Source organism: Canis lupus, chromosome 20 (assembly GCF_048164855.1).
Source record: "Canis lupus baileyi chromosome 20, mCanLup2.hap1, whole genome shotgun sequence".
In the NCBI taxonomy this organism is placed as follows: domain Eukaryota; kingdom Metazoa; phylum Chordata; class Mammalia; order Carnivora; family Canidae; genus Canis; species Canis lupus.
The window spans coordinates 35,237,651-35,265,021 of record NC_132857.1 but is presented as its reverse complement, the minus strand read 5'-3'; the positions used below and the strand labels follow the sequence as shown (position 1 = coordinate 35,265,021).

At 35.2% G+C, this 27,371-nt stretch overlaps 1 protein-coding gene across 14 annotated transcripts in view; it reads left to right on the top strand.

The window, feature by feature from the left end:
- The window catches only part of PTPN4 (protein tyrosine phosphatase non-receptor type 4), a 207,937-nt gene that overhangs the window by 149,110 nt on the left and 31,456 nt on the right, over window positions 1-27,371 (top strand). For all 14 annotated transcript variants that reach the window (XM_072788886.1, XM_072788891.1, XM_072788887.1 and 11 more), the window contains 5 exons: window positions 7,582-7,650; window positions 12,469-12,594; window positions 15,502-15,660; window positions 25,808-25,967; window positions 27,197-27,280. In XM_072788886.1, coding sequence (XP_072644987.1) covers window positions 7,582-7,650; window positions 12,469-12,594; window positions 15,502-15,660; window positions 25,808-25,967; window positions 27,197-27,280 — 598 coding nt within the window. The remainder of the gene's footprint in view (window positions 1-7,581; window positions 7,651-12,468; window positions 12,595-15,501; window positions 15,661-25,807; window positions 25,968-27,196; window positions 27,281-27,371) is intronic.

Sequence of the window (27,371 nt, the reverse complement as noted above, 5' to 3'; positions counted from 1 at the left end):
TAAAAGAATTCTTAAAAGACCCTTGAAAGCTAGTTTTTTAAGTGCAATATGATAAGAATCACATAGCAAAGTCATTCATAATCTACTTAAACAAATGTTACCCGTTTCTGTTCCACAAAAGATTTGCCATCTTCAGTAAATAAAACCTTATCATTATGTGTTAGATTAATTCATGTTGTATATTCATGTGGAAAATATTTGTACATGCCTCAGAAAAGGCATATATTAAAAATCTCAAACATTTTTATATTCCCAATTTGTAATTTCATTAAAAATTACAGCATAAAGCTTAGTACAGTATATACTATTAAAAATATATGTCCCTCCTCTCCAAAAAAGCAGCTCCCAAATTCATTGGCAGCACTTAAGCAGAATTAGGAAACTTTTAACAGCAAAAATGCCACAGCAGATTCTTAAGTGATGTCATGTGTAATTCTTCTGTAACCTTCCTAAAAGCAATTTTGAGGAAAGTAAGGTGATGGTAATCACAAATTTAAAAATAAATAGACTGATGGGACACCTAGGTGGTTCAGTCTGTTAAGCATCTGACTCTTGATCCCAGCTCAGGTCTTAATCTCAGAATTGTGAGTTCAAGGCCTGCTTTGGGCTCCATGCCAGGTGTGAAGCATATACTTCGATGGATGGACTGATGGACGGACAGACTGACTGAGAGTACAAGTATTAGATCACTGGTGAAAGTCAAGAAAAAAATTTAAAAAGTCTTATATAAATCTCAGTAGGGTTAGAAGAAATTTCCATTGAGAAAATAACGTAGACCATAATAGCAGTCTGTTAGTGAACTTAATTACTAATTAAGTGACCCTCAGGGTTATTATCCAAGGAGTACACTATCTTTAGCATAATTCTTCCTTCCCTCTGTCCTTGAAAATATGACTTACACATAAATGTACACATACCATTTCTCTTAGACAACAAAGAAATGCATAGAATGTAATAACCTGCTTTCAGCTATAGTTCAGACGGATGTCAGACACGATGAGAAAAGTATCAAGGAGTTTACCCAAAGTATACCACAGCAAACAAAATCTAGTCATGATAGTAAGTACAAAAAACAGTTAAAGAAACCAATCTGAGGAAAAAAATCACCGAAACAATGAAATTTCAACCACAGATGTTAATAAAAACAAGCTAAAGAACAATCTAAGAAAAAAATAATGGTAAAGTGAGGAGCAGTAACTTACCATTCAAGCTATTACTGCCCTTGTGGGAATATGGGCCCAGTACTGGCACATTTTATGCTTTTTAACAGCTTTATTAAGGTATAATTTGTGTACCATATTTAGCATCTAAAATTTGATGTTTGGAGGTGTATTTGCATCCTCAAATCCATCCCCGTATCAGGATAGCAAGCATATCCTCCCCTGTTTTTGCCTTTTTTTTTTTTTTTAAGATTTTATTTATTCATGAGACAGAGAGAGAGAGACAGAGAGGCAGAGAGGCAGAGACACAGGCAGAGGGAGAAGCAGGCTCCATGCAGGGAGCCTGACGTAGGACTCGATCCTGGGTCTCCACGATCACATCCCGGACTAAAGGCGGTACTAAACTGCCAAGCCACGCGGGCTGCCCCTGTTTTCTCCTTATACTCTCCTCTGTAACCTCTTTTCTTCCACCCTTCTTTGTCCCTGTGCCACCACTGATCTGCTTTCTGTCCCTACAAATTGGTTTGCATTTTATAGGATTTTATGTAAATTGAAGCATATATGTTACATACTCTTTAGTACAGCCTCTTTTCACTTTGCATAATCGTTCTGAAATTCATCCATGTTGTTGCATTTCAGTGGTTCATTTCTCTTCTGTGGAGTATTATTCCACTGTATAGGTGTGTCACAATTTGTTATCTGTTCACTTGCTTATGAATATTAAGTGTTAATTGTTTCCCCACTTGGGTTGTTTGCAGGTTTTGGCTGTTTCAAATAAAGCTGCTGTGAGCATTCATAGTATTTATATGGTTTAACTTCCCTTGTTAAATACCTGTGAGTGGAATGGCCACATCACATGGTAGATATATGTTTAACTTTGCAAGCAAGAAACTGCCAATCATTTTTTCAGAGCAGTTTTTACAATTCTGTGTACTCACCAGCCTTGAGAGTTCCAGTTCCATTGCATTTTCATCCAAACCTCTTCTGAAGAGTACACAATTTTGATGAAATTTAATTTACTATTCTTTCATGGATCTTTCTTTTGGTGTCAAATCTAAAATCTTTGCCTATCCCAAAGCTGAAAAGATTTATTCCTCTGTTTTCTTTTAAGAGTTTTATAGTTTTACTTCTTACACTTAGATATGTGATCCACGTGGAAATAATGTTTGCATATGATATGAAGTACATTCAAAAAGTATATAAAGTTCATTTTTTTGCATATGGGTAGCCAGTTGTTTCAGCATTAATTTTTGCAAAGATCACCCTTTCTTTCTCCACTGAATTGCCTTTGCCCCTTTCTTGAAAATAAGTTATCAGCATTTGTGTGGACTTGTTTTTGGATTTATTTATAGTAAGTCTTAGAGTGTAATAGTCCTCCAACTTTGTTCTTTTTTAAAGTTGTTTTCAAATGTTTTAGATTCTTCGCATTTTCATCTGAACTTTAGAACTAGCTGACTTATTTCTACAGAAAAAGACTTCTTAAGGGGGAGCACCTGGTGACTCTTGATCTCAACTTAGGTCATGATATCTGGGTTGTGGGATGGAGCCCCACTTGGGGCTCTGTGCTGGGCATGGAGCATGCTTGAGATTCTCTTTGTCCCCCTCCCTCTGCCCACCCCCTCCACCTTGCCACTTGTGTGTACTCTCTCTTTCTTTCAAGAAAAAAGCCAAAACAAAAACCACTTCTTGGATTTTAATTGGGATTGTGCTGAAACTATAGATAAATTTCAGGAGCATTGACATCTTAAAAACACTGAGTTTTCAAACTCATGAAACAAGTACATCTTTTATCTATTTGTCTTTTCTTTCTTTGTTGTTTATAGTTTTTTAGCATATAGATCTTTCACAAATTTCACAGGTCTTTGCTAAATTTATCCTTAATTTTTTGAGGTCTTTTAAAATTTCAATTCGAGATTGTTTACCATGAAACAAATACAAATGATTTTTTTTATGTTGATTTTATTTCAATAGTGACACCTTGCTTGCCTCGCTTATTCTAGGATCTTTTTTGTAGCTTCCAACAGATTTTCTACCTAGACGATAAAGACAGTTTTAATTCTTCCTTTCCATTCTGATACTTTTTATTTCTTTTTCTTTCCTTATTCCCCCAGCTAGAACCTCCTGTACAGTGCTGAATAGAAGTGGTGAGAATAAATATCCTTGTCTTTTCTTTATCTTGGGGTGGGGGGAAGATATTAATCTTTTACTATTGAGTATTGTATTAGTTGTAGGCTCTTCATAGATGCTGTATATAATGCATGTTGAGGAAATTCCTTCTACATCTCCCTGAAGCTTTTGTTAGGATTGGATATTGGTTTTTGTCAAATGCTTTTTCTGCAGGTGTTACAAAGATTATGTGGTTTTCTTTTAATTTGTTTGCATGTTGAATTACATTGAGTTTTAAGTACTAATCACCACCCCAATATTCCTAGGATAAATCCCATTTGATCATGACCTATTATCCCTTTTCTGTTTTTTTAATTCAGTTTACCAAATTTTTGTTTAGGATTTTTGCATTTTTGTTCACGAAGGATATTGCTCTACAGTTTTATTTTCTTGTAATATTATTGCCAGGTTTTAGTGTCAGGGTAATTTTGGCTTCACTGGATGAATAGAGAAGTATTCACTCATTTTCATTTTTCTAGAAAAGTTTCTGTAGTAATGATGTCCTTTCTTTTTAAAATGTTTGGCAGAACCTACCAACTAATCCATCCAGGGCAGAAGTTTTGTTTATAGGAAGTTTTTGAACAACACATTCAAATTCTTTAATACAAATAAAGCAGTTCAGGTTTTCTTTCTTTTCTTAGTGAGCTTTGGTAGTTCATGTTTTTCAAACAATTTATCTCCTTCCTCTAAGTACTGAGGAATTTTTTTGGCATAAAGTTTATGATATTCTTTGTAATAATAACGTGAGCCACCAAGTCCTAACGAAAAAAAGTGAAAAATATTAAACTTGCCCAGTATGCCATTCAAGTCTGCCTCTAGATATTATCAAGGCAACATCTCTGAGCCCATCTACGAAAAAAATTCTTTTTTAAGATTTCGTGTTTAGGTGACCTCTTGTACCCAGTGTGGGGCTCTAACTCACAACTCTGAGATCAAAAGTCACATTCTTACTGACCAAGCCAGCCAGGCACCCAGAAAAAAAATTGTTTTAAGAAAATTAAGCCATCTGAGAGAGAAGTCAACATGACTCAAGAAGAATCTTGGTAAAAGAACTAAGAATTAAAAAAAAAAGAACTAAGAATAAGGTTAAATCCTTTAAATATAGATAACTGATCCTTGACAACTGTCAGAATTAATTTATAGAATAGAATTAAAATGCTATAAACTTTGATAAAGTAAAAATAGCTATATAACTAAGAAAAGGAAGCAAGGGACTAGTGGAAGTATGAGAATCCATATTAACAAAAATTAAATATTAATAACACCAACTCCTTGAAGTTTTTCTAATCTTTTTTCATCCTTTATATATGAATGGCAGTCGTTTCTTTCTTTTAGTTCAAGGGAAATGAGTTTAATAATGTTTTCACTAAAAGTGGGATATATAGCATAATCATTCTGTTAATAGAGTTATGTTTCTTATTTGTAGCATTTTCTATATATAGAGTTTTAGAATGATTTTTACTTGCTCATAATAGAGATTCTTTCTTAAGACTGGCTAAATTTGGGGTTTTCATTGTTTTTTAATTTAATTTTTTTTAATTTGGGATTTTAAAGACATCTTTTTCTTATGCTTTTCTGTATTGCTGAAATTAGTTATAATTAGCATGTATTCTTTTACCAATTGTCTTTTTCTTATTGTTCTAAAAATAAGTATCTTACCGTCAGATTTTGGCGTTCATAGATTATGGTACAGTTTTGCATTTTGTTCTAATAATAATATTGAAGTCCTAAAGAACAATATTATGGATAATATGAAACATAAACCTTTGGGGTACCTGCGTGGCTCAGTCGGTTAAGCATTTGCCTTTGTCTCAGACCTTGATTCCAAGACACTAGAATGGAGCCCCACATCGCATCAGGCTCTCTGCTCAGTGTGGAACCTGCTTCTCCCTCTCCCTCTGCCTGCTACTCTCCCTGCTTGTGCTCTCTCTCTCCCTGTCAAATAAATAAATAAAATATTAAAAAAAAAATAATTGGTAGCCTTAGAGCTACCGACCCAGTTGGTTCTGGATCTGCCCGAGAGGTGCTACTTTGATCAGGGATGTTACATACCATCCACAAGGTGCTGTTTCTCCCAACGTTCTCTTCCTACTATATTGTTACAGCAGCCACCTGCATCTGACAATCTCCTTCTTTTGTTTTGCTCTACTTTCTGATCTCCCACCAGAAAAAAAGTAGAACCTAACAGCCAACTCACAAAGGAACCTAAAAAATAGAGTTTATTGACTAGCAAGCCTCCTACAAAACTTAGCAGAGCACAGGAAGAGGATTCAGGCCTGTGACAGCTTAGTTAATGTTAATTAGTTTATATAAGTAAACCATATATGTTTATAGCTTTTTTTTTTTTATGATAGTCACTCAGAGAGAGAGAGAGGCAGAGACACAGGCAGAGGGAGAAGCAGGCCCCATGCACCGGGAGCCCGACGTGGGATTTGATCCCCGGTCTCCAGGATCACGCCCTGGGCCAAAGGCAGGCGCCAAACCGCTGTGCCACCCAGGGATCCTCCCTATGTTTATAGCTTTTATAACTCTTAACAATGAAGTTTTATGTTTGTAGTCCTTAAGTACTTTTAAAATATATTCAAAGCACTTTTTTAATCAAAATGATTAATAATCTTGTAACCGAGATAGGAGTGGCAGCAAAACAAATGTTTCTCTGGATATGGTCCTTGATCCCTATTGGGTACTCATAATCAATCTTTGGAAATACTAGAACTTTTGTAAGACTTCAAAATTTTGGTATATTATTTAGACTGAGAGATGAAATTCAGAATATCAGAAGATTTATTACTTCTTCCACCAACTTACTCACATACCTTTATTCTCTCTCTTCCATAATATTGAAGGGATTAAAATCATTGTTTTAGGGCAGCCTGGGTGGCTCAGTGGTTTAGCACCGCCTTCATCCCAGGGCATGATCCTGGAGTCCTGGGATCACGTCCCACGTCAGGTTCCCTACATGGAGCCTGCTTCTCCCTCTGCCTATGTCTCTACCTCTCTTTTTCTCTCTCTCTCTCTGTCTCTTATGAATAAATAAATCTTTAAAAAAAATAAAAATCATTGTTCTAATATGGAAATACAAAACAATAGTGAACCTCAGTTTGTTACCTTGTTGACAATTGCAAATATAGTTTATCTTTAAAGGAAATATGTTTTAAAACTTCAACATACGTAGGTTTAAAAATCATGGTTTCTGGGATCCCTGGGTGGCACAGCGGTTTGGCGCCTGCCTTTGGCCCAGGGCGCAATCCTGGAGACCCGGGATCGAATCCCACATCGGGCTCCCGGTGCATGGAGCCTGCTTCTCCCTCTGCCTGTGTCTCTGCCTCTCTCTCTCTCTCTCTGACTATCATAAATAAATAAAAATTAAAAAAAAAATCATGGTTTCTGACTTTTCCATTAAGACTTCAACAGACCATTTCTGTTCACATTTATCTATACTAATCCATGGAAGATGATCTTAAAATTGTTGGCTTTGCTTTGTAAACCTGTATTTGGCTACTTTTACATGAATCAGATATCTATCTACAAATATAAATATAAAAATACATATTTGATATACTAGACATTTATGTCTGTTCACACTGAAATAATGTGATATGTTAAGTAGCAAATTCTCTGAGAACCAAGTTTTTAGTAACAGATTTGGTCTGAATATACTGGTCTACCACAGAGGAGGCTCAGTTTTCATGCATAAACTATGCGCTTGCTAGACAGATTGGCTTCAAGACAAATCACCGATGGTGTCCAACTCACAACCATATTTCTGTCCTTTGTTCCTTCCTGTATACAAAAGTCTGGAGTTGCCTGTGTCTGGACAAGGAAGGATTTGAGGCTATAACCTGTCTTCATTTCTTGATGATTACCATTAGACAAGGAAGAAAAGCCCAAGGAAAGAGCAGTTCTTTAAGATTCCTTATGTTTCAGGCCTTTCATCAAGGGGATACTAGAGACAATAGCTAAACCACAGGCCCAACCTATGGGATGAGGGTGGTAGTCATTCTCCAGTAAAGAAGTATCTAAAAAAAATGAAGTGTCTATGAACACATCTTTATTCATTAAAGGAAGAGCCATAGATAAGCTTCATCCATGAAGGTAGAACTGGAATTGAGTACAGTCTTTCCTTCTTATCCTCCATCCCCTTTTCTCTGCTAGAAATTTGTCTCTTATAGAGTTATAGTACAATCATCTTACATGCTGTTATTTTATCTTAGAGTTCTAAGTTTTTATTATTGTGCATGTTTATGTATTTCAGTGGAAGAACTGAAGTCCAGTCAGTTCAGTATGGCAAAGAAAAAGCAAATAAAGACAGGGTATTTGCAAGGTAAGCTGCATCTATGTCAGTGTCTGAATTGTTCTTAAAAGATTAAAATTACTATTAAAAATGGTGAGGACTTTGGCTTACATTTTTACAAATGTGATTACAGGATTATCACTTGACCCTTTATTTAATTAAACAGTAAATTATGTTGAGGGAGTAATGAAATAATCTGTTTAGTTTTATTCATTCCTGGGGTTTTTTTGTTTTGTTTTGTTTTGTTTTTGTTTTTGTTTTTTTGTTTTTTGGGTTGTTTTTTTTTTTTTTTTTTTGCTGTTGATGTGAGTGAAATTAATAAACCCTGTGCCAAGCATTATAGTTCTGACCAGGCTGAATGATTATAATGTAACATTTTGTAACATTTTTATCTCCTTCATTTTTTAGACATCTTTGAAAAACATAATGATTAATTTCATACATTATTCATTCCACTTCCTTATTTTTTTAAATTACATTGTCAAGAAATAAGGTTTTGGGGGTACCATTTAGTTATCTTCATATTTTTAGGAGCTGTTTATTTTTTTTAATTAATTAATTTATTTATTTATGATAGTCACACACAGAGAGAGAGAGAGGCAGAGACACAGGCAGAGGGAGAAGCAGGCTCCATGCACTGGGAGCCCAACATGGGATTCGATCCCGGGTCTCCAGGATCGTGCCCTGGGCCAAAGGCAGGCGCCAAACCGCTGCACCACCCAGGGATCCCTTTAGGAGCTGTTTATAGCCAATTTGCTTTTTGACAAGTGAAATGATATGATCAGATTTGTTTTAGAAAATAGGTTTAAAAAAAAAGAAAATAGGTTTATGAGCAGTTAATGGAGAATGGGTTAGAAGTAAGGACTCGGTACTGAGCAACCAATTAGAAGGTTACTGCAGTAATCCAAGTGAAAATAATGAAGGCCTGAATTAAAACATAGATGACAGAATGGAGTTTAGGGAACAGATTTGGGCAACATTTTGTAGGTGGAACTAACAGAAGTTATTAATCAATTAGATGAATGTGTGTTAGAGATAGAAATATCTGGAAAGACCATTAGATTTGAGTGACATAAAATGGACAAGAGGATACAGGAAAGAGAACAAGTTGTAATGGGAAAAAAGAGTTAAACTGGCACAGGTCTAGTTTGAGATGCCTGAGCAACAATCAAACAGGAGTATCCAATAAATGAAAGGAGAAAGAGTGACCAATTTGGTGGCAGCAAATATCTATCGAAGACCTACTCTACTAAGGATTGTGTCAGGCCTTGGAAATACAGAGAAGAACAAAATACACATCTTAGTCCCATGGAGTTTAAATTGTGATTGGCGCAACAGGTAAAACTAAAGGATTGAGCCAGTGTAACACCTTAGAGCTGGAGTCTGCTTTTCATGTTTGAGGACAAGTAGGCAGGCCAGTAATGGACCAGAGAGAGAGAGAGCAAGACCATGGTACAGAAAGTAGAGAGGAAGATAGGTAGTAACCTATCTTCCTCATATTAGAAACGGTGAGGACTTTGGATTTAAGGGCTGAGAGCCCCCACTGGAAGGGATATAAACTGACTTGAATTTTTAACAACCTGGCAGAGTTATCACGTTTTACAGTGGTGAACTGAAATATTTACAAATACCATGATTTGTTTCAGAATAATTGGGGTGAGAGTGTTCAAGTAAGTGGTAGGGAAGAAGCAAGATTGACCAAGATGATGATCACTGAACCTAGAATCTGCGTGTAGTGTTTATTAAAGTGTTCTCTAATTTTGTTTATGTTTGAAATGTTCCACAATAAAAAAAAAAAAAAGAAATGTTCCACAATAAAAGTATGAGAATAGGGGACTGCTCTGGCTGCTGTGATGGAATCACCTGTACAGGGATATGAATGGATGTAAGGTAGCCAGTTAATCTAATAGTGGCTAAAGTTTATTTTGTATTTATCTATGCCAGGCAATTTTTGTGGATGATCTCACAATCCCCATAATTCAGTGAGGTAAATTCCATTATAGATTAGAAAACTGAGAACAGCATGTTTGAATAATTTAACTGAGAAGGGTTCTAGCAGGATTCTCACGCAGGCCTCCCAGTTCTTACCCACACTTTTAATCTCTACAGAATAGATCTGGTCAGGCCTAGATAGCATTTTGCGATAAATTTACTTGAATTTGAATGATGTAATTCTTCTCAACATTTGTTCAAAGTTTTGAGTTTGATTTATTATGTCTTGCTTGTAGATTTATGAGGGGAATATTGTCATTTCTTTATTAAATATAAATCTTAGCATCATATTTTTGGTTATTTGGGAAAGGAGGAAAGAAGAAAGTAAGAACCAAGATGCCTACTCTAATAGACATGGCTACTGAAATTATTCAGACCCTTCCTCTTATAGTATTAGGTACCCTTGTTTCTAGTTATAAAGTACTAAGCACCTGTAGGAAGGTAAGATGTACAGAAAATGTCTTTAAAATTCTTTTCCTTAAAATTTCTTAAGAATGAAATAATTACTTCCTCTTAACTTTGTTCTTTTAATTTAAAAGTATTCTAGTTCTTAGTACTATACCTTATTTGAACCATTTTTTTCAGACTTCTTAAAATCAAAATACTTTTCTGATTCTTTTCTTTTAAAAATACACCTAACAAAATTCTTCTCTTTTTCCTTCTTTACCTAACAAAAAGGTTAAATTTTTTCTTGATATTTATAAAAATGGTGAACATGATTTTAATAAGTTCCACTGTACTATATCCTAATATGAATACCACCTTATAGATGTATTTATGTATTAATGCTAATATCACATGCAAATGACTTTTTTTAAAGATTTTCTTTATTTATTCATGAGAGACACACAGAGAGAGAGGCAGAGACATAGCCAGAGAGGAAAGCAGGCTCCATGCAGGGAGCCCGATGTGGGACTCAATCCTGGGACTCCAGGATCACGCCCTGAGCCAAAGGCAGACACTCCATCTCTGAGCCACTTAGGCGTCCCGCAAATGATTTTTCAAATAAGTGTTAATGTTTTAATATTTTGATCATATGTGACCACGAGAAATATGCAGTTATACCTGCATCTTAGTTCTTCATTTTGTATGTGCATTATTAAAGTGAGAAATCATTTAAAAGATTATTTTATAAAACAAATACGCATTATTTAGTAAGGCTAAAGTTCCAATATGAGAAGCCCCAAGTAACTGTCCCATTTCTTTTGTTATGCAGAATTCTATGAATCCTTTGAAAAAGAGGTCATCACAGGGACAAAGTTTTATTTAATGGTACTGTTTTAATGATTCTGCCCCCTCCAAAAGACTGAAGCTTCTCTGAGGTGGTTTTTATAATATATGACAATCTTATTGTGGTGATCTGATGCGTATCTACCAAAATACTCTAATAGTTTTAGCAATTGTTAAATTATTCTGTTAAATTATTAGAGAATTCTAGACGTTTTGTCCACTTCTTAGAATTTTAGTTGGAGAAAAGATTTCTCCTTAGAGTTTCCATGTAAGGTCATTTTTTCAACAATAATAAATTAGTTATTTTTCTTTGAATTGCTTTCATACTTTTTTCAATTGTCATATGAAATCTAAGAAGAAAGCAAAAGAATCTTCATATGCAACAGAAAAATAAAGTACCATGGTCAGAAGCTACATTTACCACATTGCAAACACACTGATGAAGTGTGGTATTTTTTTCTCTGAAATTTCCACATTCAACAGGAAACATAGACAGCAAGCTTGAGTGGGTGGGTCTCTGAGGTTAAAGCTGTTAATAAAAACTTGAAATTTAGTTTTAAATACAAAGCATTTCCAGCCATGTTTAATTTATTAACAACAGTAAAGTATTCTGAGTCTCTATACTGGGTGAGTATAACTGGATTTTTTCCTCCTTCATAGGATTTTCTCCCTCTTTGAAAACGAAAGTAGTTGATCTTCTAACTATGGTTATGAACTCCTATAATTTACATTTCATAGTCTAATATATGAAAATGAAAAGCTTATTAACTTTGAAAATTAGCATTAATAGAAGAGCAATAAATATTAAGGTTTCTTTTAATCTTCATTTTAAAAATCAAATACATGATATACTTTTTTCCATCTTATTGTGACTAATAGGAATATTAGTTTGCACAGCAATTTTGGGAGGTTGGGCTAAATTGTGTCCTGATTGTCTTCAAGTAGGAAAACCCTATAATTTAAACTTAGGGTAATGGGAAATAGGAAAATGTTCATGCTTATGTTACTTTGAATTCATTTATGAAAAATGAAATCCGAGCCAGTGCCTTTTTTTAATCAATAGCATTATATCTCTTTTAGGAAATGTTAGATGTTCTTAAATTAAGGAGATGTCATTAAGCCAAACTACAAAAGGTTTTGGCTGTGAATACCTGAAATGATGGGGTCCTTGTGTGGTTTCAATTCATAAGTAATTTAACTTACTTATGGCTTAATGAAATCAATAAACTAAAAATTGCACTGAAAATTTAGATACTCATAAATCATAAAACTCAGGAAGGGAAGGACCTAGGGTCATACATTGTACTGGTAAATTATGATACTAAACATAGAGGGGCACCTGGGCAGCTCAGTGGTTGAGCGTCTGCCTTTGTCTCAGGTTGTGATCCCAGAGTCCCACATCAGGCTCCTTGCATGGAACCTGCTTCTCCTCCCTCTTTCTATGTGTCTACCTCTCTCTGTATGTCTCTCATGAATGAATGAATGAATGAATGAATGAATAAATGAATAAATAAATAAATAAATAAATCTAAAAAAATAGAATATGATCTAAGTCAAATTCTGAGATTTGGTTTATAGTTGGAGGTATAAAAATAAAAATGTTTACTTACCAAATTATTTCTGCAGATCCCCAAGTAAGCCCTTGGCACGGAAATTAATGGATTGGGAAGTAGTAAGCAGAAATTCATTATCTGATGACAGGTTAGAAACACAAAGCCTTCCATCACGGTCTCCACCTGGAACTCCTAATCAGTAAGTACAAATTTACGGTAGATTTGCCTGAAGATTGAAATAGGTAAATCTTTACATTTAAATATTTTAGTGAAGTGTGACTTTTTTTGCTCCAGAGCATTATTTCCTCAGAGCCTGCAGCTTACTGCATTAGTGGCATGGAAAAGTCTTAGTGAATGAGAGAGCAGAACATTGAACATGGAAGCACACTTTCCTGTACAGTATGGGTCTCTAACCATTATATCAAGATCAGTTAGTAGACTTAAAATCTGGAAATGAGGTCATTATTTACATAATCCTTTTTTCATGCAGCTCTCCAACAGAATTTCTAGGGAAGCATATATTGTTTGAAAATGCTCAATGTTTGTGATTCTTACCTAAGCTGTTCCACCACTTTCTGTGGTCTGGAAAAAGGGGTTTCCAATGTAAATTCCCACAAGCTGAGCCATATTTTCACTAAGAAGCCTATGTTACCACCATTTACTGTTTATATACTTTATCCTAGTATTTCTCACAAAAACTGTATGCTTTGGTATAAATAAAAATATTATAATCAACTTGTACTGGCTGAAGATTTTAATTTTATAATGTGCTAACAAATGTGTGTAATATATGTGCATACCTAGGTAATGATAAACAGATATCAGTGTGTTCATAGATTTTGTTTAACCAAAAGGTTGAATACAAAATATTTGAATTTTGGTGTGAAATGTTATATTTAAAGAAGTCTAACTTTAGAAATGTTTTAAACACAATAATATCCACTAAGTGTATACTAAATTCTGCTTTGTAATAAAGATGTTACTTATTTATTTTAGAGAGCACAGTGTGGGGAGGAACAGAGGGAAAGGGACAAGCAGACTCAGCACTGAGTGCAGAGCCTGACACGAGGCTCGATCCCACAACCCCAAGATCACAACCTAAGCTGAAATCAAGAGTCACATGCCCAATGAACTGAGCCACCCAGGCACCCCTGTACTAAATTCTAAAAATTTTGTCACCCGTGGGTGTTTGTCAGCCCAAGAATAAACATCTACCATATTAAAAGTAAAGTTTCGTTCAGAGAATATTAGCTCCTTACCTGCATGTCTTCCTAGCTGCTAAAAAAGATAAGACTCAAAAGTTTTTCTCTTACTAATTGCAGATTGCTAAATCATCTTTTTAAATAAAATATTACCATATATTCAGAAGCTAATCAACAATTTGAAGAAAATCCATAACCATCTTTTTGGTTCATTTTCCATCCAGCCATGTCTCCATTTGTTACTAGTACCACTAAACAATTTTAGCAAATTATAGAAGACACAGGAAAGATGATTGAGTTAATTAGTTAGCAGTAGCTTTGATTAAGCTTCCTAGATAATGAAACAATTTTAGATAGGATCTAAAAAAGTTGGTTTTTTCCTCAGTTCTACTGAGACAGTACAGTATGATGGTTAAGAGCATGGGCCCTGGAGTCACTGTAAGTTTGAACTTTGTTTTTGTTTTAATGATTTTATATATTTATTCATGAGAGACACGGAGAGAAAGAGAGGCGGAGGAAGAAGCAGCCTCCATGCAGGGAGCCCGATGTGGGACCTGATCCCGGTAACGCGGGATCACGCCCTGAGCCAAAGGCAGACACTCAACTGCTGAGTCACCAGGCGTCCCTAAGTTTGAACAAGTTAATTAATCTCTTTGTTCCATTTTCCTCATCTACAAAATTACAATAGCAGTGTCTTTCTTGTAGTATTGTTATAAAGGTTAAATGAAGCAATATATAAAATGCTTAGAACAATGCCTCACACATAAGTGTTCAAATGTTAGCTGTCATAATTAATAATAGTAATGATAATAATAGTTCATGTGACTGTCGCTTATAAAGATGGAAATGTGTTATTCATTATTTATTTTTAAGAATTTTAAAAACTCCTGTAAATAAAAACTTTTGTAAGGACTAAAAACAAACACAGACCAGAGATATTTCTGAATTATTTATTCATATATTCATTATTTTATATAGGCATACCTTGGAAGTATTGCAGATTTGGTTCAACCACTGCAGTGAAGCAAATCAGTGAATCTTTTTGTTTTTTAGTTATATATAGAAGTTATATTTATACCCTACAATATCCCATTAAATGTGCAATATGTGCAAAAAAACAGTGTGCATATTTTAAAAAATGCTAACCATCATCTAAGCTTTCAGCAAGTCATAATCACTAATCACAGATTACTGTAACAAAAATAATAATTATAAAGTTTGAAATAATGCAAGAACTACCCAAATGTAACAGAGACATGAAGTGAGCAAATGCTGTTAGAGAAATGGCATCAATAGACTTGCTCCTCCCCACAGTTACTGGGACCCTTCAATACTTTTTTTTTTTTTTTAAGAGGGGCTCCTGGGTGGCTCAGTCAGTTGAGTGTCTGACTCTTGATTTCAGCTCAGGTCATGATCTTGGCATTGTTGGATCGAGCCTGCATCAGGCTGTGCACTCAGAGAGGAGTCTGCTTGAGATTCTTTCCTTCTGCCCTTCTACCTGCTCATGTTCTTTCTCTCTTTCTCTCTCTCTAAAAAAAATCTTAAAAAAAAAAAAGCAATAAAGCAAAATGCAATAAAATGAAGTATAAATTGCTGTAATCCTGTAAATGCCGATTAAGACATAAAGTTGTAGTGACTAAAACCTTCAGACATTAAGGTTGGTAGAGATAATAGATTAAAGAGATAAAACCCTGTGGCAGATCACTGACTGTAGTTTGGATCTTGGACTTCCCATTAGGTATTCTTTCTATTTGCATCATACTGTTTTTGTCAGAGATTTTGCTTGGTCAATGTTGTTTAGTCTTAAAACACATACCCACTTTCTAATGTAATCATATAAGTAAGAAACTAGAAAAAATTATTTAAAGCCCATTTTCACTCAATTTTTCTTCCTCTTCATGTAGTCGAAATTCTGCATTCACACAAGAGGGAACCCGGTTACGTCCGTCTTCAGTTGGTCATTTGGTAGACCATGTTGTTCATACTTCCCCAAGCGAAGTATTTGTAAATCACAGATCTCCATCTTCAACACAAGCTAATAGCATCGTTCTGGAGTCATCACCGTAAGACCTTTTACATTTAACTTCCTTCTTATAAATAATAATTCCCTAGATTGTTTCATTTGAAATAGTCTCAGAAATTAGGGTAATTGATACAAGCATTTATTTATTCAATATTTTAAAATTTTTATGTATTCATAAATGTGCTTATTTGTTGCTGAGAATTCTTTGTATTGCGCCACCACCACCACCAAAAAAAAAAAACCCTCTTATTATTTTGTTGACTTAGTATGTTCTTAAATCTTTAGTTTCTGCAGATAATATAGCACTGTGTTCAAGCAGTAATATACTAAAAGAGTTTTCTTAATATTTTTCAGGAAGGGAACCATAAGAATGAATAGACAATGGGAAAAGTTTAGTAGCAAAGAAGAAGTAAGATGATCATCATACTGAAAATAAGTTGTAGAAAGTATACACAAAATTCTGTGTTTATACCCTATCACCTTAATGTGTAACATGCTTACCCTCACATTAACATGCAATATCTTGATGTATTGGTTTACACACTGCAGTTAGTCCATATGCAAGTAAAAACAGTGTGAGAATTAGGGGGAAAAGTAAAATTCTTTATAAATGCATAGATAAATAAGAGTAATTGTTGAGAAGAAGGAAGGGGTGTAGGATGTAGTGACTCTCATCAGGGCTGAAGAAAGAGAAGTCTGAGAGTGACGGGTGGAAGAGTAGACAGATTGGTTAGCAAAGCAGGTTAGGTATAGGAGCTCCAGAAACATGACAAGATATACTGGAGGCCCTATAGTTGTCCTCACTATAGGGCCAGCCAAGGAAGAGTGGCTAAGCTCTTAAAACAAGTGGGGGCAGCCCGGGTGGCTCAGCGGTTGAGCCCCTGCCTTCAGCCCAGGGTGTGATCCTGGAGACCCCGAGTCAGGTCCCATATTGGGCTTCCTGCATGGAGCCTGCTTCTCCCTCTGCCTGTGTCTCTGCCTTTCTCTCTCTCTATCTCTATGAATAAACAAATAAAATCTTAAAAAAAAAAAAAAAGTGGAATTTTAGTCTCAGTAACATATCTTGGTAAAACGTTTTGTTTTTTGTGTACAGTAAAAAGGATAGAAGAGGAAAGATATACACTGCACAGCGACACACCTGGAGAATAAGTTGACAGGAGATAAGGTTGATGAAAATGTAATTTTTCATTACTTTAAAAATTATCATTGTAAACTTTGATTTTTAATAATTATATATTTTCTAATTCTGAAACTTTAAAAAGTACAGTAATGAAGCACATGATCAAAATGTTAATTGATTAAATTTAGAATGATATACTCTCAGCACTAGAAATAAACCATATAGAGGAATCTCAAAGCCTGTCATACTGCAGAATAAAACAATTAATTCTCTAGACCAACCCAAATGACTTCAATCCATTTTTTGAAGAGCCCTTTTCTCTCTCTCTCTCTCTCACACACACACACACACACACACACACACACGAATACATACACATACAATTGAGTATTTCCATATGTAAATTTTATAGGTTCCTCAAGCCAAAAAAAAAAAAAAACCTTTGTTCTGGTTTCCTGACCTTTAATGGAGATGCAAGTTCAGGATGGATTAGAATTGAATGGTTTCTGCTTCCCCATTTGTGCCACAAGAATTTCAAATGCTTGGGCCTCTCTTCAGACATGTATTTTCTGAGGTTTATGTGTTTGTATTCAGTTTTAAATCTCTTAACATTGCATTTAAAGTTTATCCAGTTTTAATTTAAGAATAATGAGAGAATTCTGAAAAGATAAGCTTAATGATAAACATAAAACTTACATTAATTGCTTACAATCAGCTTCAGAAATGATCTCACTGTTCAAGACAACTCAGTGAAATAGCAAAGACCTGTAAATCCCTATTTTGTAGATGATAAAGCCACACTTAACAGAACTTGTCCTAGTTTATAGAACTAAAATTCAGGCCTTCCCTACCTAAGCCAACCAACAGAACTTTGTGTCCTAGACAAGACTTTGTTGATTGATTGACCAATTGGTTGGTTGACTGATATTTGTAATCCAGAGAAAATACTTTACAACTTAGAATCCATAGGTTTTAGTTTTGGCCAAATGTGGAAAGAATTTGGACAAGGTTTTGGATGAATCACAGAGCGTTTCAACATGTATTAGAATAACTCTTCAGATCACCTCACCAGTTTCCTGATTTTTTAGTGAGAACACGGCTTTTCAGGTGAAACATGGGTCCAAATTTCAGTCCCTGGGTACGGTCACCTGCGTCACAAGGAGAAACCACTATTAACTCATAGGTGTATTTATTATGGAAACAAATAGGAGGTTGTTTGTACTGCTTAGAATAAAGTTATCATTTCTAGGGAGGGTTTATTGAAACTACAGTCTACCATTTCCTTCCTTTCTTTAAATGTTTCACAGAAAATTCGACTGTTTTAGTTTGTGATTTTCTGAGAAAAACAATAACCCTCAATTAATTTGAAAACACTAACAGGTGTTTATTTTAGTAAATTCACACCACAAATGTTAATATACTCCCATTAATAATGTAACAAGGAAACTCGGACATTTCTACAAAATCATAAAACATGAGTTGGGTGGTTAAGATTTTATTTTTTATTTTTATTCAAATTGCTAAAGACAGCAACAGAGAGCTGCTGTGACTGCAGAATAAGCAGTTTTCACTGCTGCTATTGAAGCATTCATGAGGAAATTTAAAGCTGACTGGATTCAAGTAAACTAGCAAAGTTTTTGCCTACTTGGCTTCACTGACAGATTTAACATCAGTCTAACCTTTTGCTGCTGTGTTACAGTACACATTACATGTAAGATTGCTGCTTTTTAAAATATATTTTTTTGCTGCTGTGTTAAAATATATTGCTCTGTTGACAGCAAAGTGCACTGAAAAGTAACATTTTCATTATTTGCTCTTAACATTTCTTAAAATATCAAAGTTGAAGATAAGCAAGTTATTTATACTGAAAAATCCCAATATGAGAGTTGTGCATTGGAACACTTTTAGAATTATATTCCCATCTCCTCTTCTCCTTTCTATATGTCCAAAAGTTAATACAGGTAGTAGTTTCTCCACAAAATTTTTTGTGTGGATAGATTTGAACACAGTGTTTCAAACTCTGCTCCCATTCACCCCACCACCACCACCACAATTTTAGGCAAGTTACTGGTTTTAAATATATTAAAATCATTGAGTTAGAAATACGTAACTGATTAAAGTGCATGTTATTGGAGCACAGATCTCTACTGATCTAGTATTCTCTCCATTTAAATAATACAGCGGTATTACTACTTATATAACCAAATGGCTTGATAGAAAATAGTCATGTTTGAGATATGGTCTGATAAGTTCTGTTGAGGGCTCAGATAATATAAGAGCTTGCTTAGCCCTTATCTATTTTATAAATTGGCTTCTGAGAAGCATTGTATTTGGAGAAGAGTCTACTGTTATATCAAGTTTGAAAACCTCTGGTTTAAAATAACTTTGCTCCTGCTTTTTTGCAGTTATTTTGTTTAAAGTGCAACTATAGCATAATGTTCAGAGCACAAGCTCTGGATTCAGACTGGGTTTAAAACTTGGTCCCACCGCTTCTAATTATGTGACCTTGACCTTGGGTGAGTCATTTTATCTCTAAGCCTTAATTTCCTCACCTGTTAAAAAAAAAAAAAAAGAATGATAATATCTACCTCAGACGGTTGCTGTGAACAGTAAATAAGATGAATGGTTAAGCAGAGAAAAAGTACTTAGTAGATTAGATGTTAACTACAATAATTGTATAATTTTAGTTAATTGGAGGGATATACTGGCAGCCTTTAAGTATATTTATCAGCCATTTATCTGTCTACATATTTGACGTATGGATGTCTGGTTGAATACAATGAGGAATTCTCCAAATTCATTCATAGCTTTATCCTTAGGCCCTAATCACAAGAGACTCTTTACAGATTTTATAATCCTGAAATATCAAATCCATTTCCTTGAGCTATTTTTGCCTGGACTGTCCCATTCTAGTCTTTTCTAATGAGTCCCCACAGCTTTGCCTGCACTTCATCACTTCCTTTCGCTTTGTTCTTAAAGATTTGCCTTCACTTTGCTCCTCTGAGCTAAGCCACTGAAAATTTTATGTCCATGCTCAGCTTAACCTAATTCCCATGACAATCTTGATCAACTCTAGCAACATACAGTTGACCCTTGAACACCATAAAGGTTAGGGGTGCCAACACCTACATAGTTGGAAATTCACATATAACTTTTGACTCTCCAAAAACTTAACTGCAAATAACCTGTTTGACTAGAAGCTTTAGTGAAAATATACACAACTGATTGTCACATATTTTGTGTCTTACATGTAATGTGTACTGTATTTTTACAATAAAGTAAGCTAGAGAAGATGTTAATAAAAAAATCATGAGAAAATACATTTATAGTACCATACAGTAAAAAATCTACAAGTATGTAGATTGGCGCTGATCAAACTATGTTGTTCAAGGGTCATCTGTATTATGGATCCTGCAGATACCAGACCACTTTAGGACAAGGAAATAAAAACCAAAGGAGATGTGATGGGAGGAAATGATCAAGCCGTGGGGACTCAGAGGGTGCATTGTATTTGAGGCTGTACTTGGTGGCAGCTAGACTAATTATGTAGGTCACCAGGCTACTGCAACTGCAGTATTCCTAACCTGCCATCCTCCTCTGCCAAATGTCTCCAGTACTCTCTTTTTGGAAACTGAGGTCTGGGACTTGGAGTTTGGTTAAAACCAGGCATCTCAGGTCTGGGAACTTGATTCTGAAATAGATTCTTCCTGATACAGTAACATGACATTTTCAGTTCTATTCTCAATATTTGTCATATCCCTGAGAGTTTTATATGCACGTTTAAATTGCTTGAACATTAATTAGTAATCAACTTGGAATGGTGTTTACTTTGAAATATTGTAAATGTATTAGCCAACATGTCAAGAAGCCTGAGTTTTGAATCAGGATTTTATATGCATCTTACATAGTGTAAGTATAGTAGGGTTACTGCCCCATGAAAACTTGGATAGCACTAGTGATTACAGTGAGACATGGGCTCCTGGTAGTATCTTAGAGCATTAGAAGAAGCCATCAGTCCTGGCAAGTTTGTATTTGCTGTGTACCAAGGATATGGATTTTGTTTTCTAATCTTAAATTAGAATAAACTTTATGCTTCTATGAATGATATGTATATACAGTTGAACCTTTAGCATTGTTTTTTTAAACACAATTTTCAGGGTTTATCTTGCCTGGTTTTCTTTGATATAAGTAACAAAATAATCCCTTTAGGATTATACTTCTTTCTATACTCTCCTTGTAACAACAGATCTTTTCTACCTCCCATCTTTAAATCCAAAGCATTATCTCTAGTTGTAAAACTCCAACCTTAGCTCTGATGTCTACTTTTTTCTTTGATTCCTATTTCCCTTGTCTTATCTGAACTTTTTGATAGTAGATGCTAGCTTTCTCTTTAAGTCATAGGTCCCTTCTCTCAGTGGAATTATTTCTAATGGGGCTGTCTTCCACTTCGCTGTCTGGTTGTTCTTCCAAAGTATATGATGTCTCTTTATCCAGTTATAATTAGCAATTGTGGGGATTCTTTTATTTTTGCCTAGAAATAGTATCTTTTTTAAGAACTGATCTATTTAATGACATTGTTTAAAATATATTGTAATTTCTAATTATAATGCGTGGTTTATGAAAGTCATCTTCCTAGATAATTGAGTAAGTAATAAATTAACTGTACTCATGATCTCTACATTAGATACAAAGTAGGAAGTTATTTGTTATAATAAATCGAGTTAATACATTTGGAATATGTCTTAAAATGTATTTGATAGCCTTTGTCCAAAATAAGAATGTCAGGAGTCTATTCACATCTTTGATTACTTTGATAGACTGTGTTAGACAGAGATACAAGTAGATGTATAAATAAAAATGAAATTTGGTTCTTGAACATGGAGACATAGAATGGACAGTTATCCAGATTACTGTAAAAGCTCCCAGACTACCTAGCCCTCTGCAACAATCCAGCATCTGGAATGCCTGACCATCATTCTCTGAGAAGTTATTCTAACAAGAAAGTTACATAAAACAATGAGAGAAGGCAGATAGCCCCTTTCCAGAAATCCGAAATTACAGTGTTCTTTCCTGTGTTCTGTCTTGACTAATCCTTTCAGCATGTGCTGTTTTCTCCTTATCTTTTCTCTGGAACTTGGTTTAAATTTCAACCCAAGCCTGTGTGCTTTCACCCTTTTCTGTGTCTTCTTGCAGACTTAGTAACCCTGGGTGGGATTTATGTGGGCTGGGGTGTCTGTGGCCTATCTAAAGGCAGCAGCTGATTCTTGGCTTTGACCAGTAGTAATGCAGATCCATTCTTTCCAGAGCTTCCAGCTGTTCCATTCTGGAAATCCAGATATATATGTAAGTTTTAAAATGTAGTCAGTTAACTCACATTTATTAAGAATAAATAATGGGCCAAATGTATTTTGGCCAAAATTGCCCCACAAGCCATGATTTTGCAACCACTCTTTTAGAACAATGATTTCTAATTAGAAAAAATAACTTCTGGAGCTTTTTTGACTATATAATGCCTAATCTTTAATGCCAGTAAGATAGATCGACAATTTTAGCAGAGTGTCTCATAAGGTCAGTACTGTCCCTCTTATAACTGAGCATTGCCACTGTTAGACCCATACCCACCAAATTTAGTTAAATTAGATGTTGCTTTACAGATCAGGCTTGAGTTTGTTCCTCTTGTGTATTTTAGAACTGTTGTATATTAGGCTGTTGACTGGACCAAGAATAAAGTAAGTTACTCTAACTATTCTGATCTCAACCTTATACTATGCCCTATGGATCTTTAGTTTTGAAGCCGTTTCCTGGGTGTGACAAATAAATGCAAAACTAGAAAAAAAATCTTTGGATAGATGTGGAGTTCAGGGACTTCTGGATTTTGTAAATTCTTGGAGGCTTTGTATCAACTGCTTTTTAGAAATGTCACATATGTGAGGCTGTGCAAGGGGATGTCTGTCTTTGTGTCCTAATCCCTTCTGGCAGGCCATGGTTGAGATCCGTGTCTCTGTTTTCATCTGTAGGAACATTTTCCCATACTGGCAATATTTCAATACATTGGATCTGAAAGCCTTGAGTTCTTGGAGTGGAAACGAGTAGAATAAAAACTAGTATGTTTGGTACCTGTAATCCCTGAACATCAAGGTAGACCTCAAAGAAGGCTTTGCTGAAAAGAGAGATACGTTCTTTTTTGCAGTCCTTACAGACTTCTCAGAATTTTGAGCATTTTATTCCCTAAAGACTTCTATGTGGAAAGTTAGGCTGAGTGGGCATTATGACTTACCAACTTACTTAGTGATTAAGTTTTATATTACAGGGATCCCTGGGTGGCGCAGCGGTTTGGCGCCTGCCTTTGGCCCAGGACGCGATCCTGGAGACCCGGGATCGAATCCCACATCGGGCTCCTGGTGCATGGAGCCTGCTTCTCCCTCTGCCTGTTGTGTCTCTGCCTCTCTCTCTCTGTATGACTATCATAAATAAATAAAAAAAATGTTTAAAAAAAAAAGTTTTATATTACATTATGAAAATTTAGGACTATATTCTCTCTTAAGAGAAACTTCTCTGGAGGACCATACAGTTATACCATTTATTTTTAATCCTGGCTGATTTCCTTGGCTAATCAAATTTTTAGCTTCATTATGTATATCCTGCAGGTATTTAGCAGTGAGCCTCTAAGCTTCACACCTTCTCTACCTAGGGAGAGCATAGATATTAAAGAGCTACTCTGACACTACTTTCTGTATCCACTATCTTGGGATAAATTATGCTGTGGTAGCAAATTACTCCGCCTTATAGTGACTTACAACAACAAAGCTTATTTCTTTCTTGAATTAATTTGCTCATGGATCATCTGTGGCTCTACTCCATGTCAGGTCTGTTCCAGGACCCAAACTCTTATTTGGAGCATGGCAAGTCTCATGACCAAGGAGAAAGAGAAGCATAATAAACTGTGAATTTTTTGTTTCTTAAAGTGACCACTTCTGGGGCACCTGAGTGGCTCAGTGATTGAGCATCTGCCTTTGGCTCAAGTTGTGATCCCGGGTCCCTGGGATCAAGTCCCACATTGGGCTCCTCACAGGGAGCCTGCTTCTCCCTCTGCCTATATCTCTGCCTTTCTCTTTCTCTTTCATGAATAAATAAATAAAATCTTTTTTAAAAAGCTAAAACAGGGGATCCCTGGGTGGCTCAGCGGTTTGGCGCCTGCCTTTGGCCCAGGGCGCGATCCTGGAGTCCCGGGATCGACTCCCACATCGAGCTCCCTGCATGGAGTCTGCTTCTCCCTCTGCCTATGTCTCTGCCTCTCTCTCTGTCTTTCATGAATAAATAAATAAATAAATCTTTTTAAAAAATATAATTAAAAAAAAAAAGCTAAAACAAAAGTGACTACTTCTACTCACATTTCATTGGCCAGAACAAGTCATATGGCCAAGCCTAATGTCAACCAGAGGATATACAATTTTTGAGCAATGATGCCATCTAATGTAGTTCCACTTCCTCAAGACCTTACAGCTTATATCTTAGGCATCTGTTGTTACTTAACAAAAAAGCAAAACTGGATAAAATCTGTGCCTGAATAGTACAGTAGCAGCCATGTAACTTGACATAGCAGTTTTATCAATTCTCTTACGGGACCTTAGGCAATGGATAGTAATTCTTTTATTTTCCCAAAGGCCTCCTGGCATCCCAGAGATAAATAACAACCTCAGTAATAGTCACTGCTCTTACCATGTGAACCATTTCCTCTTACTTTACTTAATCTCCTTGCTTCCGCAATCTCCTTGGATACATGCTTCCTAGTAAATTGAACTACTGGTTCCCCCTTCTGGCCTTTGTGAAAAACTCACAAGTAATGTTATTACATATACTATTCTGGGTTTAAAAAAACTACCGTTTTTACTTTGAAGCTCTTCCTGCCTAGCTCTTTTTATCAATCCTTGGCTATCAGAAATTGAGTCTTATGCTCCCTAATGTTAACTGGATTTTGTTTCTTTAAATTATGTACACCAACACTGTCGTGTCCAGTTTTGTCTCCTTAGTGAGCTCAGCACTCTTACTCAGATTCTAATCTTTGTTGCAGTACTGAGTTCATTATTTTCATGAATTATGTTTTATTTCTGAGTAAATTGTGCCAATCACAAGTTCTCTAGATGTACCAGATGTGTGGAATGGCTCAAACTCTTAATTCTGATTTCTCTTTGGTTGCCTTTTTTCCTGGCTATCTTTGTGACTCCATTGAAAACCTTATTTTAAAAAAGTGATTTGGAAAGGAATGTATACTATTATAGTAGATTAATAAATATCATAAATATCTTCATAGTGGTACCCTTAAAGTATATTTGATTATTATATAGAATTGTTTACAGATTTGGTAAAGTAGGGAATTTGATATATTACTTAAAAAGTTAAGAAATATTTCATTAAACAGTAACACTTGCAAATAAATATGGTATTTTTTTATTTATTCATGAGAGACACAGAGAGAGGCAGAGACATAGGCAGAGAGAGAAGCAGGCTCCCCTCAAGGAGCCTGATGTGGGACTCGATCCCAGGACTCCAGGATCACGATCTGAGCCAAAGGCAGATGCTCAACCACTGAGCCACCCAGGCATCCCTAAGTAATGGTATTTAAAGCTTGTCTCTAAATAAATAGATAGATAGATAGATAGATAGATAGATAGATAGATAGATAGATAGATAAAGCAAGCAAGCTTGTCTCCTGGGGCAGCCTGGGAGGCTCAGCGGTTTAGTGCTGCCTTCAGCCCAGGGCATGATCATGGAGTCCCGGGATCGAGTCCCACGTCAGGCTCCCTGCATAGAGCCTGCTTCTCCCTCTGCCTGTGTCTCTGCCTGTCTCTCTCTGTGTCTCTCATGAATAAATAAATAAAAATCTTTTAAAAATAAATAAATAAAGCTTGTCTCCTACTAGACATTGTAAATTTCTAATTTGCATAAAACCTATTCCTAGGTTTTATGTTATTTTGTTTTGTTTTGGTTTTGACCATAGCTTTTAAAATAACAGTTGTAGAAGACAGTTTCCAAAATACAAATTTTTTTTTTCCTTTCTCCTATCCAGATCACAAGAGACCCCTGGAGATGGGCAGCCTCCAGCTTTACCACCCAAACAATCCAAGAAAAACAGTTGGAACCAAATTTATTATTCACATTCTCAACAAGATCTGGAAAACCATATTAGTGAAACATTTGATGTTCCATCTTCTCCTGAAAAATCTACTGTGAGTAGCTTTCAGATATTCTCATGTCGCTTTGAAATTTTTAAATTGGAAATAAAATTTTTTATACTGTAGTGTGTTTTGTCTGTAAATTTTATTATTATACTTTCTCTTTTTCATCATAATGTTGCTAATGAATTTTGCCATGATATAACCCAATTGTGGAATTTCCTTATATCATTACTCTAAAAGTCCATTCTTGACAAATTTATGTTGAATTTAGTTTTGCAAAACACACATTTTCAGAACAAATGCTAATGAATAATCCATTAAATACCATTAACTGTATTATATAATTCAGTGAATACAGAGACTATCATTTCATCAACCTTTTGAAATTGAGTACAGGTTCCTGGAATATATAACCACCCTCTGTTCTATAAAATATATTTATGAATCGTGTTGGTACTTTTCCCTTAGAGAACATGCTTTTACCACAACAAAAATGGTAAATTTTTAGAATCCTCTGATTTATGAATTTTCATTGCTTTCTCAAGTAGATACAAATAAACCGAAAGTAAGAATGTCAGTAAATTTTAGAGATACACTGTATTCATGAAGATGTATTAAGACAGAGAAATATGGGTCTATTTTAGGAAACTTAAAGGGACATGAGGGAATGAAATAAGGTGCAAGGAGAAACCATATATGTGAAATGGTTCAAATGTATAGAGATAGAAAATAGGTTAATGATTGCAGAGTAATAAGGAATGGGGGTGATGGGATGGGAAATGACTGGTAATGGGTACAGGGTCTCTTTGGGACATGATGACAATTTTTTAAATTAAATGGTCGTGGTATTTCTATAACTGTGGCTATAATAAAAATTATTGAATTATATACTTTGAAATGTATAGCATTTGAATTATATTCCAATAAATCAGTTTTTAAAAGCAGAGGGAGGAATGTGAATTCATGCAACACTTATGAACACTTACTGTGTGCAAGACTTTGATCTGGGTTCCAAGGATCTTGCAATTAATAACTGCATTCGTAATACCTATTCCTCCTTGCACTCAGTCTAGCGTGCTAGGGCAAGGAGACTGTATCTAATTGGTGTAACTGCAAGTTATTAGTCAAAATTTACGTTCCTGAATTAGCATTTGAATTTAAATTATGCTTTTTTATATGCTATAGATAATATCAACATACAAAAAGCATGCATCATGTGTATCTTTGAAGAAGAGATTATAAATGAGGAAAATTATGTTATTTATTTTTGTCTTTTTAAGCCTAATGGTGGTATTCCACAAGATAATCTTGTTCTAATCAGAATGAAACCTGATGAAAATGGAAGGTTTGGATTCAATGTAAAGGTAACTGAGAATTTACATTGTATTCAGTTTTTAAATTAAGATATGTATATTTTGGTAATATTTGACTAAAATCTGACTTGCTCTGTTGTTC